Genomic DNA, 17,986 nt, shown 5'->3' with positions numbered 1-17,986 from the left:
TCAGAAAATTTGAGTGAGAGCCAGTCACGCAAAAAGCACTTTGTACATGAATGCAATCCCATAGAAAAAACCAACAACCAATAGCACGTTTCAATCATTTCGGGACTCAATTCCCAGCCCCTAAAATACAATCAAGGTTCTCTAGCAAATTAAGACTTTTCAATCTGCATAGTTTCTATGCATCCTCATCCTGTGAAAAGAACTGAGGTTTCTCTTTTACACTACACAAGTCTATATACACAGGAGTGGATGATTAACAGAAGTTAACTGAAGAAATTACATGTTTACATAGCGAGATGAATTCAACTGATAGGAGGAAAGGGAAAGGAATTTATGAATTACATCCAAATAGGTACACAACAACAAAGGAAAACAGCCATCTTTTCCACCACCCACTTTCCCAGGCAGCCTTTCGATATTAAGATATTCCCCCTAAAATGAATGAGAAGTAAATCAGTGCAAATTTAAAGTCTAATCTTTTTATGTGTTTTCCTAAATTTTGCCTAACGCTATGGAGATATGTAACCTTTCCTGTTTCCCCCCTCTCTAGGTATCACTTTGATCTATATTTGACCTCCCATGGCTTCTCTTCGTCTCCGTCTTCTACCTGAACGTCCCAAAAGAAGTCTGCCATGATGGCGGAGGCGGCTAACCAATGAAATATTGCCACCATCATCATCGTCATCATTACTAAAATTGTCATCATCTTGATCAGAGAAACCCAGACCCCCAACAGGAGAGGTGTGACGAATACCAACAGCATTCTCATCTACTGCATGAGTAGGCTGCCTTGGTCGTCTACCAAGGTCATTCCCTGATGGCCCAAATGCATGCAGCAGAAGAAAGAAATTCACAAAATTATTATCTAATCCTACCTCAAAACCTCCATTCCTTTCCGCAGCATCTGCATTAGGCCCATCCTCTTCATCTGTTTCAAGACCATGATGGTTTCCTTCTATTACATAATCACCAAAAACCATTGCCCCTGGCATTGTTGACCTTATTGTGCTGATCACATCCTCCCGCTCCCGCTCCCGTTCAAGCCTTCTCCATTTCTGTTCAAGAGTAGGATCCACTTCACGTGGCCGAGCACATGGATGATCTGCTCTCATGTGTTTCCTTAGTTCCTTAAAAGTCCCAACAAAGGGGCAATCATCCTGCATGCAGCTTCTCTTTTTAGCATTCAAAAATTCCCTTGCAGGTTCCACCACAGTCCATCCTTTCACCTGACCCCTGCAAAGTGGACATGCAAGTTCTGTTACTTCACACTTTTCAACAGTCCAACCAGAACCTGGCGCCAGAACTGGATTATCAACAGAACTATGCAAGGGTTCTTCATGATTGGATGAGACTACTTTAGTGTAGAACTTCTTGTACTGGTCAAGGCAGTTTGAGTATCGGAAGCTAGTTCCACACATGTAGGGACGGCAGCCCTTGTCATAGGATGAACATAGAAGAAGAACAGCGTTGTGAGGGCACTCCATGCAAACAGAACATGTTGCATCTTCCCAATCTTTGTTATCCAAAGTTTTGGAACATTTTTTGGGGTACAAGTCCCCAGAGATCCCTTGACGACGAGAGGACAACGAGTATGGGGTTGGCCTTAATTGCCGGAAAGCAATTCTACGTCGTCCTTTGCTACCTTTCGCCATTTGCAAACTACACCTTGAAACAATATTGCCGAATCAGAAAATCTTATGACTAAAGAATCCAACATATTATGGTAAAAACAGATCAATTACTCAGTGTTGTTAAAATTTTCCTATAGATAATGGTATCTTTAAGCCTATAAACAAACCATCTATGGTGGAAGAAAGTAACCCACTTCATCTATCCTTCAGTAATTTTTATTTAAGCATCCAGTGTTTTAATAGTGTTGGAAATTATCCAAGGAATTCTGAAGGGATCATATATGTTCATGGTAAGGTCGATCTCTAACAAACTTATTACAACAGCGTTCTAATTTCAAATCTAAAGTGTTAAGAGTAGTCCAAGAGCTGATAACAGATAGATGCAATCCTTAAGAAACAAATATGCCTCAATAACAGTGAGATACTTTGATTATTGAGGCAACAGACGCCTGGTGGCCTCTCTCACACATTTGATCAAACACAGGCTCTTGTTCTCGCTCACCAAACACACCATCTTTACCAAAACTAAAGCGCGGATAATCATAAAAGAAAGCTTTCACATATCCAAACTCGTAAAACAGCATATCTAAATTAACATCGAAGCTGGTGTGCACATCTTAGTCCAAATCAAAAAGCTGCCTTACTTGCAACTACTTAGGCTGCTAAACTGATGACAGAAACTGATAATTAAAGACAAACTAGGATATTTCACAACTATTACCACTAAGAACTTCATGCTGCATGACTCAAAGAAGATAAAACAACTAGTCCTCTTCTAATCTCACAATGCCCTTATCCTCTTCTCTATTGCACTGATATGCCATATTCTAACATTGAAATGTTTGTAAGAACTTTTCATTTAAGAAACTAAATCCAAAAGGGTGTAGTACCGCACAAGTTATTCATACACCATCAGAATAAAAAAACCTCCCCGTCCTCGCCTGAATTGCAAAACGAAATTCAAGCTTCCTCAACCGAAAACGTAATGAAAAACCCAGTCATGTACCCTTATCGTTAATACAATTCAAATCCATGCTTCATTATACAAGCGAATTAGATCATCTACCATACCAAACATACAACTAAAACCAAGAAAACATCAATAAAAAAAGAAAACCCATTTCAGACCCAAATATGACGTGATAATTGATAATTTAAAAGGATGAACTTGAAAAAACCCTCACCTGTATGTAAAAGTTGTGGAAATCTAGATCGAGATAATGGGTTGTTAGTTGAAGATACCAAGATGCATCTGATAACAAAACATCCAAAGTCAATAGCTTTAATTATATAGACAGATTTAAAGAATCAAAACAACGTGCTTTAGCAATAGATTCACGCGATAATACAGTTAATTTGCTGATTAAATAATAAGAGCAGAACATGAACCTACGATTTTACCCACATGGGACTTCAGACTTTATCCATCTAAGATCTACAATTATCAATTCAATATTTAATTTTGAAAATAAAAGACAAAAAAGAAAGTAGAAAAAATAATATAAAATTAAAATTAAAAAAAAAAAAAGGAATAAGTCTCCTCAAAGCTTAAAGAGTGGAAATCAATCTTCCGATATTCTTTTCTTCTCTCGAGAAGAAAATCAAAAGCTGTAAGATAAAATAAACGAGACACGGAAATTCGACAGGGAAAGGTAAAGATAAAGCGACGGACGTACCAGGGAAACGTTGGGGAAATGAAGAGCGAATATTTGAAATTAAAAGAGATATAAAAAATGAAATTGGGAGAGATGGCAAGAGAAATTAGGGTTTTGGTTTCGGCCACGAAATCCGAAGAATTGGCGACGAAACCGAGGGATGGAAAGAGAGGGAGTGATAGGCGCCAAGAGCTTTGTTTCAGAGAGAGAGAGAGAGAGAGGACGGACGAAAGAGAATAGTGCAAAATAACCCGACGAATCCGATTAATGGCTTCTTTCACTGGGGAAGAAGGGGGGCGCGTGGAGTAGAGGAAGTGCAATTCACGCTCCCATTTAAAAGAAGAGGTGCTGGGGTTAGGAACTAGTTAGACGCGCTTCAAGGTGATATGAAAGGCACGCACCTAGTGGTTTGGCAGCAGAGGCGGTTTACGTGCATTGAAGAGAGGTTGTTAAAAGACCCGCGCCGGTTTAACGGGCTCAACGAGTCACGTGTATATCACGCCAGCTCAGACGGAGGTTCATGCTCTGTCCTATAGAAAAAAGGCTAACGGCTCACGTGCCTATGACGGTTGAGTAAAGTTCAGCTTTATGCTGCGCTGTCTGCCTTGCTTGCTCTCCTTTTATTTTTCTCATTTTTTCATTTTCTTTTTTCTTCCAATGATGGCTGAGAATTACTTCCCAATTCCACGTTGATAGCCTAACTTAAAAGCCAATCAGAGTCAATGAGAAATAAAAATGGGAGAGAATTAGGGGATTTAATTCTTTTTAGGTTAAAAATGTAAATTTATTGACAGATGATACCAAAATTTATTTAAATTTTCTCGATTCTTATATTAAAATTGTGTATGAAAGAGTCAATATTTAGAGTGTGTTGTGTCCCAATCCTAATGGAATATGTATAGAATATATAAAATACGTATCTTTCATTATTTATTAAATATATTTTTTTAATTGAGAATATGAGTTCGTAATTTATAAAATTATTTTATTTTTATTTTTAAAATTTAAAATCGTACCAAATTAAGTTTAAATTTTGACTTGTGACATGCTACACGTATCTCATATTAGGATATCTTGAGTAGGGATATTTATTCATCTAATAAATATGTCTTTGGTTGAAATATGGATTCATGAATACAATTTTACTTTGATTATTTTTATCTTTAAAATAATTTAACTTTAGTTATTTTGATTTTTATTTTAATTAATTTACTATTTTTATAAAATTTCAAAAATATTTGAATAATTCGATTTTTGAAATTTTCAATCTGAATCAATTGAACATCGAATAAATCGATATAATTTAATTCCCATTACTTTTGATTGATTTGATTTATAAAAATTCAATTAATTCGGTTTTTGAAAATTTCAATATACGAGAAATGTAAAGAAAAAAAATCGAGATAGAACTGCTTTTAATATGTGTTTTTCAATATATATATATTTAGGGCAAATCCGGCCCAATTATATTGAAAGAGACACCAATCCGGCCCAATATATAACAAAGAGGTATCCAAGCCAGCTAAAGTGTTGGGCTGTTCGATCCGCCATAGTTAGAAAAGGATTGGACCAGAAATGGACATTAACATAGCAAGAAGCAAACCGCCCTATATAAGCTCAAAACCTAATTGCCATTGAAAGGGTTTTTAGGAGTTGCAGTAGCAGAGCAGGGCAGCCACCTTTTCGTTCTCCAGGCAGTCGTAATCGTCGAAGATGCCAAAGTCCAAGCGTAACAAGATAGGTTTGTCTTCTTCTTCCTCCCGGGGTCTTCTTCATATTTGTTTATGTTACGAAGTTTTCAAATTGTTTGAATTTCCATGATATCTGCAGTTTCATTATCAAAGACAAAGAAGAAGGGAAGGGAACATAAAGAGTCAATAGTGAATGCAATAAGGGAAGCTGCGGAAAGTTACAATTCTATCTATGTTTTCTCTTTTGAAAACATGAGGAATCTTAAGCTCAAGGAGTTTAGAGAGCAGCTCAAATCTACCAGCAGGTGAAAACAAAAATTTGAAATTCAAGGTACCCTTTTACTTTTCTGTAATTCGTTTTCCTTTATTTTTATTGATTTTATTTGGTGGGTTTTGCTTCAGATTTTTCCTTGGTTCAAATAAAGTGATGCAAGTTGCACTAGGTCGTTCTGCTTCTGATGAGATTAGACCAGGTCTTTACAAAGTTTCTAAGGTATTGCTTTCTTCTGTATGCTGTGAATAAATTATGTTTTTTGGTTGATGTTTAAAGCTTATGCTATGTTTCCTTGTTATGCAATTTCTAACATTGTTGTTGAATTGTTCTATAGCTTCTGCGTGGGGATGCTGGACTCTTTCTTACCAACATGCCGAGAGATGAAGTGGAGAGGTAAGTATGTTTGATATCTTAGTTTTTGCATTACAACTGTTTAGGCTGTTAGAATTCAAGTTCAGATTCACTTGTTTATGTTTTCGGTTTAGTTATTTATGTTTGCGTCCAACATTCGTTTGCAGCTTATTTAATAAATTTGAAGAAACTGACTTTGCGAGGACAGGAAGCATTGCAACCGAAAAGGTTGAGAACGACAAGCTCTTACAAGTTCTACATCATATCTTTTTATCTTTCTGCAAAGCTTAGGATCTATGATTTTTAACATCTGGATATCCACGTGCTTCTATCATTTCCAGGTGGAACTTTTAGAAGGTCCTTTGGATCAGTTCACGCATGAGATGGAGCCCTTTTTGCGCAAGCAAGGACTGCCTGTTCGGTTGAACAAAGGTAAAATATTTGTTGCCTCTGTTTTCCGCACCACATATGTTTATATGAAGGTCGAATTTACATATTAATTTTATTCATGTATACAGGTGTTGTAGAACTTGTTTCAGACTTTGTTGTCTGCGAGGAGGGAAAGCCTTTGTCACCTGAGTCAGCTCGTCTACTGGTTCGTTCATGTTTTATACCTTGATTTACCTAGTCAGCAAGGGAATATTGGATTAATAACATTCTGGTCCCTTGGTGTTTGTCCGTTGGAACTGAAATGTTGATGACATTTTACTTATTTGCAGCGCTTGTTGGGGATCAAAATGGCCACTTTCCGACTAAACTTGATCTGCAGATGGAGCCCCGAGGACTTTGAACTTTATAAAGAAGCACTAGATGAATCGGATGTTGAATCTGCCTAGACAGAAGATCACATTAAAAGGGGTTGGATCATTCGAATTATAGGTCATGGGTATCCATCTCGATTGTTGTGGAGGACAACATTGAATATTACAAAGTAATGCAGCAGAAGTGGTGTAGGCGGTTTCTCAGTTTTGTCTGGATGTCTGGCTGGTGAAGTCTTGACTAGATTGTGTTTCATTGACTGGTGTTATTCTGCAAGCTGCTGCACTAAATTTTGGTCATTTTTCTATTCTTGCATCATGTGCTTTTCTCTGTATAATCTTCTGTTTGTAGTATTAAATCTACATTTGAGTTGCAGAATATCAAAAATTGCATGCAATTTATAACCCTCTCTGTTCAACCCTCCAACCCTGGTCTCCCTTTCCATATTGTTCCTTCGCTTTGCTTGATGGATGTAGTTGCCATTTTCAAGCTCTCATTCTCAAAATCAAATGTAGAAGAGACGTTGGGACTCAATTTTCCTCGAATTCTAATGGTTGATTTCCAATATCATTAACGGCTTGAAGGTATTAAGACAAGCATCAGAACTCTGATGAAGCAAGGGATTGCTGGGATATGATACTCTATGGTCAGATTAGCCAGTATTCCAATCATTAAGCAGCTAGATCCTGGAACTAATCATGTGATTAAATTTTTTCTGTGTCCCTTGATAGAAAATTTTCTTAATCCAAATTCATGGAAACTCTTTTTTTTTTATGGGAAAAAAGAAAGCACAAACTCATAATGGGAAAAATAATAATGGGGCGAGATATATATCATTTTTTTCACGATCACATCACAGGTAAAGTATTATTTGTTTTGATTTATTGAGTTTCACGGTTTTGTCACGTGATAAATCGACCACCTAAATATCTCGTCGTACTCTAATAAACAATTTAAAAAATGGAAGAAAAAAAAATTAACAGGTGATTTATACTCCAGAATTTGGCATCATAAGCAAGGTTAATGTAATCTTCATCGTCAGAGTAAAAGAGTTTTTCACTCTTTAGCATATCCCTCCATTGCAGATGATGTGCGAATTTGATCAGAGTATGAGCAACCATTATTTACTACTCAATAGTCACATTGTGAAAGGGGAACCATGGGAATTTTGTTCTCGGCCTGCACCTATATTGCTTTTACAGCCATGGGAGTCCCACATTTTTTAGAATTATCTGAATTTTCGATAAAAAGATCCCTAGCAGTAATCATTCCCATGACTTTGTAACTGTTTTTTTGCTCACAACCATTGCACAGGCAATGGTGAAAATGATCAATAATAAATGTTATATGGTGTTTGAATCACTGCTAATCCAAATGAGTCAAACAATCTGCAACTGCAAGCCAACAATTCAGATGCAGGTTTGCCACTATAACGTTGGTGGCATAATGAGAATGCTAAGCAAATTATGCTAATAAAGCCACTGAAGCGAAATTGGCAATGTATTAGTTGTAAATCATTGATGTGCATTATCATTCATGTGCAAAGGCAGGGGAACGAGTACTAATTAAACATGGTCATATGCATCAAATGCAAATTCACACGCCGTTTTCAGAACAAAATCTCAATAGATTCACCTCTGTTCCACAATGCAGTTTTTGCATCTCCATCAAATTGTAAATGGAAACTACATAGTTTCTTCACAGAGACAGAAACCCAAACTCACAATGCTGCCAATTCAGCCTTTTTATCCTCCAAAAGCTTTAGCTCCTGACGCCAACCTTCCAGTTTTGCCAACTTTTCTAGCTGTTCTGGCTTCATATCTTGCTGTGGAGTTTTCTGCTGCTGAGCTTCTGTTAATCGAATCTACATATGCAAACCAATATTCAGGTGAGCCAAAAACAAAACACTAAAACCTTTATACACTTGATGCTTTAGGAATTGAAAGCATGTCAAATTTAAAACAAGTTCTCTCTGAAAAAGTATAAAATCACCATGCCACCATCGAAGCAATGGGAAGGACACCAATGTAAACTATAACTTGCCGTTGCCAGTACTGAAATAAAGAAGTAATTCCATGCTGAAGTCCCTCAAAGTCCTCGAACATATTAAGCAACAACTTGAAGTTGAAACTTCTATTAGTAATGAATTATAACATGAACCTTGTTGTCAATCAAATATTCAGTTGTAACCTTGATGTCTTCTATAGTCCTCAATTATGTGCAAGAAAAGTTACATGAAATTAATCATAATACATATTTGCTGCAAACAAGCCTCTCTTAGACACATATTCAAACACCTATGCACCCATGCACAAAAACTAAGAAACTTATTTTAAGCCTCTTCAGGGGAAAGCAACTGACTCAAAGATGGAAGAAAGAACAAACAGGAGTCAAGATGTATTGGAATATGGAGACCCAAAGCAAGAGAACAAGTGGGAAGGATGTGCACCCAGAAGTAAATTTGTTAGCAGCAACTTTTATTACACTCACAGCCCAAGAAAGGGGATAAGCTATACACAACAGGGACAACAATAATCTCGCATTAGACAATTATAAAGTAGCATAGAATTCTTTTAGCAGTGTGGATGAGTTTTGGCCTTTAGGGTAGCATATTTTCACACTTGTCTTTAGAACTTTTTTCAAACTCTGGACAAGCAGCGGTAGAGCTGTCCAGAGCATATGGTTATACCAACCAAATGTGCACAGATTCACATGCACGTGGAAAGGCATATGAGGTCAATTTACTAAACAGAAAGTAAACATTTTATTGATTTGAATGATTCAAAATTTAATATATCTTTTTCCTTATTCAGTTCTCTTTACTTGGTAAATATTATTTAATTTGCTCTCTGCCCATCAGAGATGATTACTTGATGATTGCATTTGTTAGTGACACGTCTTCTGTCTCCCGAGCATAAAGGATGAGTTTGATTTTAGATAAAGGGTTTTAATGTAGAGATGACAAAGCGAACATTTTCCTTCTTCAAGAGTTTGTTAAGATGTCCTAAAATGCTGGACAAATTATAACTGCTATTGTTTACATGTTAATACAAAGGTGTAATGAACTATACCTTCTTTTTAAGGGCTCGAATTTTTTTATCAAGATCTTGAACTGGTGCATCAGCATCTGAGGCCTGCACTGAGTTGGAAGGAGGGGAGGTTGGAACAGGATTTTCAGAAACTGCAAGCTCAGTCATCTGAGATGTCAATGATTTAACAGATTCGGATCCATGATCTGAATCTTCCTCAGGCACATCTTCCTTTTTAATCTCATCATCCGCCTCTGCTTCCAAGTTCTTACCCTTTTCAAGAGCAGCCTGCCATAAGTAGTAAATGAAATGCTAAGTATTGATATACAGAATCTTGTTGGCTTAATGTCTAGAACAATGTCAAGACTAGATATTTGTATCTTACCACATTAATAGAGACATTAAGCTCATATCCAAAGCCAATCAGTTTAGTCTATTAACTACCTAATGTAGCAGATATGCTCTTCTATAATTTTGTAGCTGGCACAAATAAAGTTGTTGCACAGCTATTGAGCAAGAGTGAATATCTAAACCACAGCACAAATAACAAGTTTTAATCTTTTTTTTTATAATAATTTTTAATAACAAAGCAAAAAAGGTAAAATAGAGATAAAGAAGTACAGAGTCCATTGCAAGAGATCTAAAATGCTGCAGAGCTGTTGGCAGACCATATATGCCATCACAAAGCCATAGAAAACGTGTTTACTAAAGCTTGCTTTCATACACACTAAAGATGTTCTGGTCTGTTTCCATGGATTTTTTGATCTTTCACAGAAGAAAGGGCATTGACTGAAGACAAAAGAAACTATATTATACTGTCCCTTTGCAATGTTGCAAGAACCATGCAAGAAAAGAATGACCATCCATGGAGGCTTGAAATGGGCAATGGCCTAAGGATAAGAGAAAGTAACAAAGACAAAGGAAAATCAGTAATAAAACCATAAGGCTGACAAATATATCCAAATACTTTGCCAACTGAAGTTTCATGGAAAGGAAAAGAAATGAAATCATTTCTCTTATGAAACAGTTGAATGATCCCTAGCAGAAAAAGAAATAAGCCAAAATTGCGAAAACCATTAAATGGAAATTCATGCTAGATAACAGCAACAAGCTTCATACCTGTAGCCGTTTCTCCTTCTTTCTTTCATTTCTCTTTGCTGACTTGGTTTTGGGTTTTGTATCCATAGCTGGATCATAACCTGGAGGCCCCACTTGTGATGCCATCTCCTTTTTCCACTGCATCACAGATTAAAACAAAGATCAATGCCACTCTTCCTGTTCTTCTTTTCTCTTTTTCCTTTCTGAAAAAACAAATGACAACATTTTGCAGGAGATATCGCCACGAAATAAAACTTCGAATCCAATAACCCCACAGACCAAAGTCTCTACTCAATTTAGCTGAGTGGGACAGAATTGAAGGTATTCTTCTCATTCATCAAAACTTTATCGACAATTAAGTTACTTTAACATGAAATTTGCAGCCTCAAAACTCAACCACAAAGCCATAGCCAAATTGCCCACATCCTCGACAACCAAACATAACTATGTAGATAGACACAAACACCGAATAGAAACACTGAAACATACAGCATCCACCATACGCACGTACGTGCATATAAACCATGGATAAAACAATGGCATACACATCAAAAATAAAAATCGGATGCCATCCCTCTCTCTTCCACAACATTCGAATTACAAGAACAAGCGAAAAGATGAAAACTAAATGCAAATGGACGCATACATTACATACATACATCGACATGTGACATACCAGGGCACCTTTGGACTGGTAAATGGCGACTTCCTCTTGGGGAACATACCCAGCCCGAATCCGAATGGGTTTGCGGAGGGTTCCGTCGGGTCTCCGGGTGGGCGCTAGAATCCTTTCACCTTCTTTTAGGGTTTTGCTCAATTCCGCCATCTTCGTCAATTGCTCTTCACCCCCTCCATTGTTGCTTGCCATCGATTAACCCTTCTTGAAATTAATGGATAGCTTTCCTTTGATCCCTGGGACTGTGATTTAGCAGAATTACTGCATCAGTTCGAGAAATCAATCAAACTGGATTCACCATCCTATCAGACAAAAAGGGTATAGGAATCTAAAAAAAAAAGAAAATAAACGTTTTTTTATGGAAATTTGTTTTTTGTTTTTGGATACCTTAAATGCAGATGTTATAATTCCATTTTTGCTCCCCTATAGTTAAGGTATTTTAACTTCTGCCCCTTTAACTTTTCTTCTTTGACTTCAACTGTGAGAGATACAATCCTATGCGATGGTCATCGGTATAAAATGGAAATTGAAAACAAAAAAAGTAGATGATACAAGAGAAAAAAAAATACAATTTGAGGCGAATCAAAAATTAAATTAGATGTTTGTGCAATTTAATTTAAAATTTTATGTTATTAGTAATATTAGATGAGATGAATTTTTAATTTTTTTCACTTAATAAGCATGTGTTTTAATTTAAAAATGTGAATATGTAACAAGTAAAATCAAAACTTACTCAAATTTTTACTAATGTGAAACCTTTTATTAAAGATATGAAAAGCCAAGTATAGGCTTGAATCAAGTTGAATCCCTCCTCTTTATAAGTATATCAAAAATCGAATTAGGTTCATTTTAAATTGAATCTCTCTCTTTTATGAAATAAAAAACTTCGTGTAATAAGTATAATAATTGAACTTGACTAGTATCTTAATTATCCAATTATGGATAAATTACTTTTTGACAAATAGTTCTAAGTACTAATTCAACTATTTTTCTACAAAATTTAATCTAATTTAACACAATTTATTATTAAATTAAAATTAATCAAAAATCAAATTATGAATTTGAGTTTACCTAAAATTTTGAAAGGTTTTCCTCTTTGGTAAATTTCATTTTAATATAATTGTTCGCATAAATGAACCTACATAATTTAACTAAATTGTTTGGGTGTTAGCAATCAAAAGTGCATTTTATTATGCTAACAAAATATTGCAAATATTGTCATTTAACCAATAAATAAAACACCCAAACATTTGACATTTGACTCATTAATTAATGTATAATTTCGTACCTAAAAAGCAAAATTCGAACCTCCTTCACTCAATTAATTAAAAAAAAAACCACTACAATAAATAAAGGCTTCAATTACATCCTTTGATTTGCATCATCAAATTACAACACCATGAGGCGTAGCAGCAAAAGGAAAAATTATGAAATGAGAGAATTTGTCAAAAAACTTTTAAAGCATATCAGACCATAACAACTAGAGGAAAACATAAGAAATCTTTCTTGATAAATCAAGTTGCCCCTGTCTAAACACCCAAAATGAAATATGGCAATGGACCCATCTCTGAATCATGTAAACAAAAATTTCACATCACACAAAACCTAATATTACTACAAAGAAGAAACATCATGATGGTCACAACACCTGATCTCATGCAGCCGGATATCAGAGAGATTGGATAATGCCATTCCGATACCTGTTTTATTCTCTACGCTATGCACCCATTTGCGCATTTGCGACCCCCTTTTTCTCATGTACAATTAAAGAATACTACAATATATGGACAAAATAGACGAAAGAAAATCTACCAGGCTGTCTATCCACGGCAGAAGAAAGCAAGATCAATTTTCGGTATTGGATTTGTTCCCTTTGCATGCTATTTCAAAGAATTGTTGCCCCATGGGCTCTGGTTGAGGTGGTTTGGCACTGCTGAACAAGGTTGATTAAAGAGCATATTCCACCAAGAGGCTTTACTCCCTCTTATCCTCTTCTGAGTCATCTTCCTCATCAGAGACACCAGCACTTCCATTCTTCCTCTCCTGCTTGACTAAACTGACATCCCCATCAGACTGTCCCCTAGTTAAAGATTGAGCTTCTTCATCATCAAATTCCTCTCCCACATCTTCTGAGTATGCATACCTGAGGACAGTTAGCAGTATTCAATATGTTAGCACAAGAAGTGGCAAAACTACAGCAAATGAAAGCTATGAGATACGTATATCACTACAACAACAACCCCCCCCCCCCACACACAAAATATATATATATAGTCATGACAACATATCTACAGGGGAAGATTCCCAACTATGTGATTGCAGTTTCGAACTAAAAAGGTAAGTCCTCAAAGCATTTTTAAGTTGAAAAGAGAGGAGAAAGGTTACGGAACAATCCTATTGACTCATTACAAACTTCCACAAGAATAAAAACGCACCGCTGGGAGCTTTGAGATGGAGCCCAAAGGTAGCAAATAACACAGAGTAGTACAAATGAAAGAATGTCCCAGAAAGCTGTGATGATCCAAGCACTCTGCCACCTCTCGTTGAAAGGATCCGTTGCTTTGAAGTATACCTGTAGTAGCAACATATCGGATCTATGATAAATTGAACCATGGGAATCTTACTAAGGGCTACAAATAGTTTTTCACAATAAATAATTGTCTTTCCAGCAATATTTAACAAATTTTACTAATATTTGTCATTTATTCATGAAATATAGCATGCAAACACCAACCAAGAAAGAAACCAAAATCTTGACAAAATCATACCTCATAAGTTATCCATGCGACTGAAGCAATCACTGCCACAGCTAATGCGTTTGAGAATTTCCTATAGAGGTCCAACTTTACTGATATTCTCTTTGCCTGGATGAAAATAATGTCAGTCACTGAAATTCATACAGTATGAAAGCAAAATTGTGAAATGAAATCATGATGGAGAATAAGCACAGTTATTGCAATGAAAAAAACTTAAGGTCATTGACCATTAAAGCTGAAAAATAAAATTTTAAAATACCTGTAACTGCTCCAGTGTTTTTGAAAGAGATGTAAAAATCCACAATATCAAAAATGCATCCAGGAATGCATCAGGAAGGACTAAGAAGAGTCTTGCTCTTCCTGATATGTCATTGATGGTCCCTACATACTCGGTAATGTCCAGTAATTCAGATGCCAAAAAATAAGTTATTCCGAGAAGAAGCACCTTTGAGGTAATACCACCTAAAGTTGGGCGTACAACACCATAACCCATTGAAACAGAAAGTATGAGTAGTCGAGAAAGTGTTTTTCTTATAGCTCCAACTGTCACAACCCAAGTTGTAATTACAACAGGCCTCATTCCTGTATTGTTAAAATTTGCATAATCCAGATACCACAATATCATTTCAAACAAACCCAGACCAATGACAGCAGTGATGCAGTGCTGAAGTTGCAGGATATCTTTCCAGAATCTCATGTACTGGGAGAACCAAATGGCACTAAGCAACAAATAGGCAATTGCCATGTACACATAGAACTTCATCAATGGAGCCATTCTCCCAGGTAAATAACCATCAGGATTCTTCCACACCGTCTTCCCACTCATTACTGTTCCCTTGAGCTTCGGATCGCATGCTATAAAAAATAAATTATACATCCCAGTTTTCGTGATGGGAACCTCTGCATTTTCCATACTTGTTGATAAGTAGTTTCCACCGAACTGTATGTTTAAAACAATCGGCCAGTTAATGTCTGTTGCAGAAGGTATCCTAATGACTTCACCTTGCTTGCAACCTTCAAGCTTAGCAAGATCAGGGGTGCAACAAATTGACCTCTGTCCCCCATAAGCTGAACCACCAATATTATTTCGATCAGCAGCCTCAAAAATCACGGCTTGTATCAACCCGGTACTATGTTCCATGTCGGAATGCTCATCTGCAGTATCCTGGGTCCTCCAGAATGTGATATTCTCAAATCTATAAAAAAATTACATGTAAGACATCAAATTTTGAAAATGGAAATGCTTAATTCAGCACCACAATGCCCATTTTACTTATGCATATACATAATTGTTTACATCTATGGCTACATATAATTCTGAAAAGCTCATACAATTAACCACGGCCTTGAGAAGCATTAATTATATATTTTAACAAATGATAATAGCACAAAAATCTTGGATCTGCTCAGATAATCATTTGCACTTCAAGATGCAATTATAAGTAGAAAAATAAAATTGAAAAGTACATTTCTTCATTTTCAAAAAACAAATTAGAAAATGACTAGCCATTGATCCCATCAATCCTTCTCTGGGCGAGAAAATTCCAAGGAGAGCAATAATGCATCTTCCATCAATCCTCATAGATACAACTAAGCATGCGTGGCTTAGATAATAAATCTGTAAACGCGATAAGCAAAATCTTAACGACTTTCTAACAGATCTAATCCAAAATCGATAACACAATCACATTCTTCCTCCAAAACTTGAGCATAAACATGGAAACGACTTGAACACGTAAGAAGCAAACGATTCACGTTATTAATAAGAGAAATGTTTCTTTACCGAATAAAAGAGCGGCCATCGGTGACGGAGTTGTCGGATGATAGAGAGGCAGCGAGTCCTTCGCTACCGCCGGGAAGAAGATAAGCATTGCCGACTTCATTGAAGAGTTGGTTCTGGTAGATGTGGATTGAAGCGTCGGTCGTCGTTAAAGCGGTTGATAATAGAAGAAAGATTAAAACGCCGATGTTTTTGTTGGCTATTTGCAATGCGGAACCCATGGCGAGGAATTGGGGGCTTAGTCTTAGCTCCTGATGAGAAGGAGAGAGAGTAGATCGGCGAATTTGAGGGAGAAGAGTGAGTGAGAATGAAGCAATGGTTAAGCAAAGCAAGCACAACGTTACTGTCGGTGAGTGGTAAGTACGCTTACGCGCCCAAGAAGCACGTCGGTGTGGCCGTGCTCATTTAAGTTTTTCATTTTTTTAATATATTATATATATGGTGTTTAAAATATTTATTAATTTTGTTTCAAAAAAATATTTATTAATTTATTAAAAATATAATAATTAAAATTTTTCTAAATTATTAAAAATATTTAAATAAATTTTTATTTTTTATTAAGTTCAATTAAATTTATTTTACTATAAGTAGTATAGTATGAGTATTATTTAATGTTGAACTAAATTTAAAAAAAAACACTTTATGATTTGAGAAGAAACCAAATTTACCGATTTAAAATTTAATACTTAATTATCATCCGCTTTTCTTCTTTAATATTTTTTAATAGTGTTAAATATAAATATAAAGAAATAAAACAAAATGATTAAAAGTTAAATTTTAAATCTCATAAAACAAGTTTATTGTTTTAAACTATATTACTGTCATTTATCTTTTAATTTTATATCTTCATTAACTTCATTAAATTTTTTATTTTATGATGTCAAATTATTGTATTTATGTTTCATTAATGTTTTTAGTTTTTTATTTTTTGTATACTATAATTAAAAATTTTAAAATTAAATAAAAAATAAAGCCATACAATAAAAAATAAAAAAATTAAAAAAATTAATCAAATCAAATTTAAATATGATGCTGGAATTATTAGGGAAGAGCAATTGAGCCGTTTGGTCAGTTCAATCTATCATGACCGTTGATCAAATGGATTAACTTTTTTTTGGAAAACCAACAGAACCAGTCAAACTTAAAAAGAGGACCAAAAGAATCAAAGATCAAATTAGTTTGATCAATTCGATTATGAATTAAATGATTCGAAATTTTATTACTTTTATCTTTTGTAAATTACATTATTGAAATTTATAAATTCATCTATAATTATAAAATATATAAATAATTTAAACATAAATAACAAAATTAATTAAACATACATAAATCATAACATTTAACATTAATAAGATCAACAACTTTAAATTTAACATATAAATATAATATATAATGTTAAGTTCGATTTTTTAGTCGGTTCAATCAAAAATTGTTAGAATCGAGAATCAAAGGAACAATTTGATAAAATCAAAATTTTTGAACTAATGCACTAAATGTACTAATCCAAACTTTTTTATTCAAATTTAATTTGATTCAGTCCGTTTTACTTACCTCTAGTAATAACGATGTAGTTAGTATTAGCTTTTCTTTTTGTACATAAAACTATGTTTATATAAATAAACATAGTTTATTAACCCTTTTTTTTTTTTGCCTCTTTAGTGGTATAATAATTTATGGCTTTATAAGCTTATTAGCTAAAATTAATCTTATTAAATAGTATTTATTTTTCTTTTAGATGAATTGCTATAATTGAAATTACTTTAGTTGAAATCACATAAAACCAAAATGACTTGATGTTTTTGCCTTATGTTTATTATTATTTTTTTACATTGAATATCTCAATAGCTTAATGGACGTGGAAAACATATCATTCACAATAGGGTGCATTAAATTGTCAATTTTGAAATTTTTACTTACAATTCATTCTCATTTTAGTGTAGATATTCCAATTTGACTGATTCATTAATAATTATAATTTTAGTACATTTTATATATGGGTTGAGTTGTTATGCATTTAATTAATTTCACATATATGTAAAATAAATATATAGATAAATAGATTGTCACACTGAAATTAATCTAATTATGTTCGGATTTCACTTAATATGAAATTTAAATCTAATCATTAAGTTGCTTATTAATTTATTTAGTCAAAAATCAATTTTATCACCGAATTTTCAATTTAATTATACTCTTACTTAAACTTACTTGTTTAATACGATAAACAATCTTAATAATTCAAGAATCAATATAACAAAAATTCTTAATTATGGAAACACATTTTTT

The 17,986-nt window shown here is 34.6% G+C and overlaps 4 protein-coding genes across 7 annotated transcripts; 1 reads left to right on the top strand and 3 right to left on the bottom strand.

Moving 5' to 3' along the window:
- Positions 62-3,514, bottom strand: LOC18607367. Of its 3 annotated transcripts, none has more exons than XM_007041500.2 (3): positions 3,308-3,514; positions 2,816-2,883; positions 62-1,659 (listed from the first exon to the last, which is right to left on the bottom strand). In XM_007041500.2, the coding sequence occupies exon 3, from the start codon at positions 1,650-1,652 to the stop codon at positions 564-566; it is 1,089 nt and encodes a 362-aa protein (XP_007041562.2). In that variant the 5' UTR covers positions 1,653-1,659; positions 2,816-2,883; positions 3,308-3,514; the 3' UTR covers positions 62-563. The 3 variants fall into 3 exon arrangements, with proteins under 3 accessions (XP_007041562.2, XP_017971183.1, XP_017971184.1); XM_018115694.1 differs by having other exon boundaries at positions 62-1,665; positions 3,308-3,508; XM_018115695.1 differs by lacking the exon at positions 3,308-3,514 and adding an exon at positions 3,025-3,092.
- Positions 4,921-6,763, top strand: LOC18607366 (mRNA turnover protein 4 homolog). The gene is made up of 8 exons (XM_007041497.2): positions 4,921-5,027; positions 5,117-5,282; positions 5,380-5,470; positions 5,586-5,644; positions 5,770-5,830; positions 5,944-6,034; positions 6,121-6,197; positions 6,322-6,763. The coding sequence occupies exons 1-8, from the start codon at positions 5,000-5,002 to the stop codon at positions 6,436-6,438; spliced, it is 690 nt and encodes a 229-aa protein (XP_007041559.2). The 5' UTR covers positions 4,921-4,999; the 3' UTR covers positions 6,439-6,763.
- On the bottom strand, positions 7,844-11,540 carry LOC18607365 (partner of Y14 and mago). 2 transcript variants are annotated; one of them, XM_018114486.1, is made up of 5 exons: positions 11,165-11,540; positions 10,510-10,626; positions 9,433-9,678; positions 8,354-8,478; positions 7,844-8,225 (listed from the first exon to the last, which is right to left on the bottom strand). In XM_018114486.1, coding segments are annotated over exons 1-5 (681 nt in total). In that variant the 5' UTR covers positions 11,357-11,540; the 3' UTR covers positions 7,844-8,224. The 2 variants fall into 2 exon arrangements, with proteins under 2 accessions (XP_017969975.1, XP_007041554.1); XM_007041492.2 differs by lacking the exon at positions 8,354-8,478.
- LOC18607364 (transmembrane protein 87A) lies at positions 12,515-16,076 on the bottom strand. The gene is made up of 5 exons (XM_007041491.2): positions 15,704-16,076; positions 14,180-15,116; positions 13,933-14,028; positions 13,600-13,736; positions 12,515-13,307 (listed from the first exon to the last, which is right to left on the bottom strand). Exons 1-5 carry the CDS (start codon positions 15,919-15,921, stop codon positions 13,139-13,141), a joined length of 1,557 nt encoding a protein of 518 aa, XP_007041553.2. The 5' UTR covers positions 15,922-16,076; the 3' UTR covers positions 12,515-13,138.

Source organism: Theobroma cacao, chromosome 2, assembly GCF_000208745.1.
Source record: "Theobroma cacao cultivar B97-61/B2 chromosome 2, Criollo_cocoa_genome_V2, whole genome shotgun sequence".
NCBI classification, from domain to species: Eukaryota; Viridiplantae; Streptophyta; class Magnoliopsida; order Malvales; family Malvaceae; genus Theobroma; species Theobroma cacao.
This window is presented reverse-complemented; position numbering and strand designations above follow the sequence as displayed.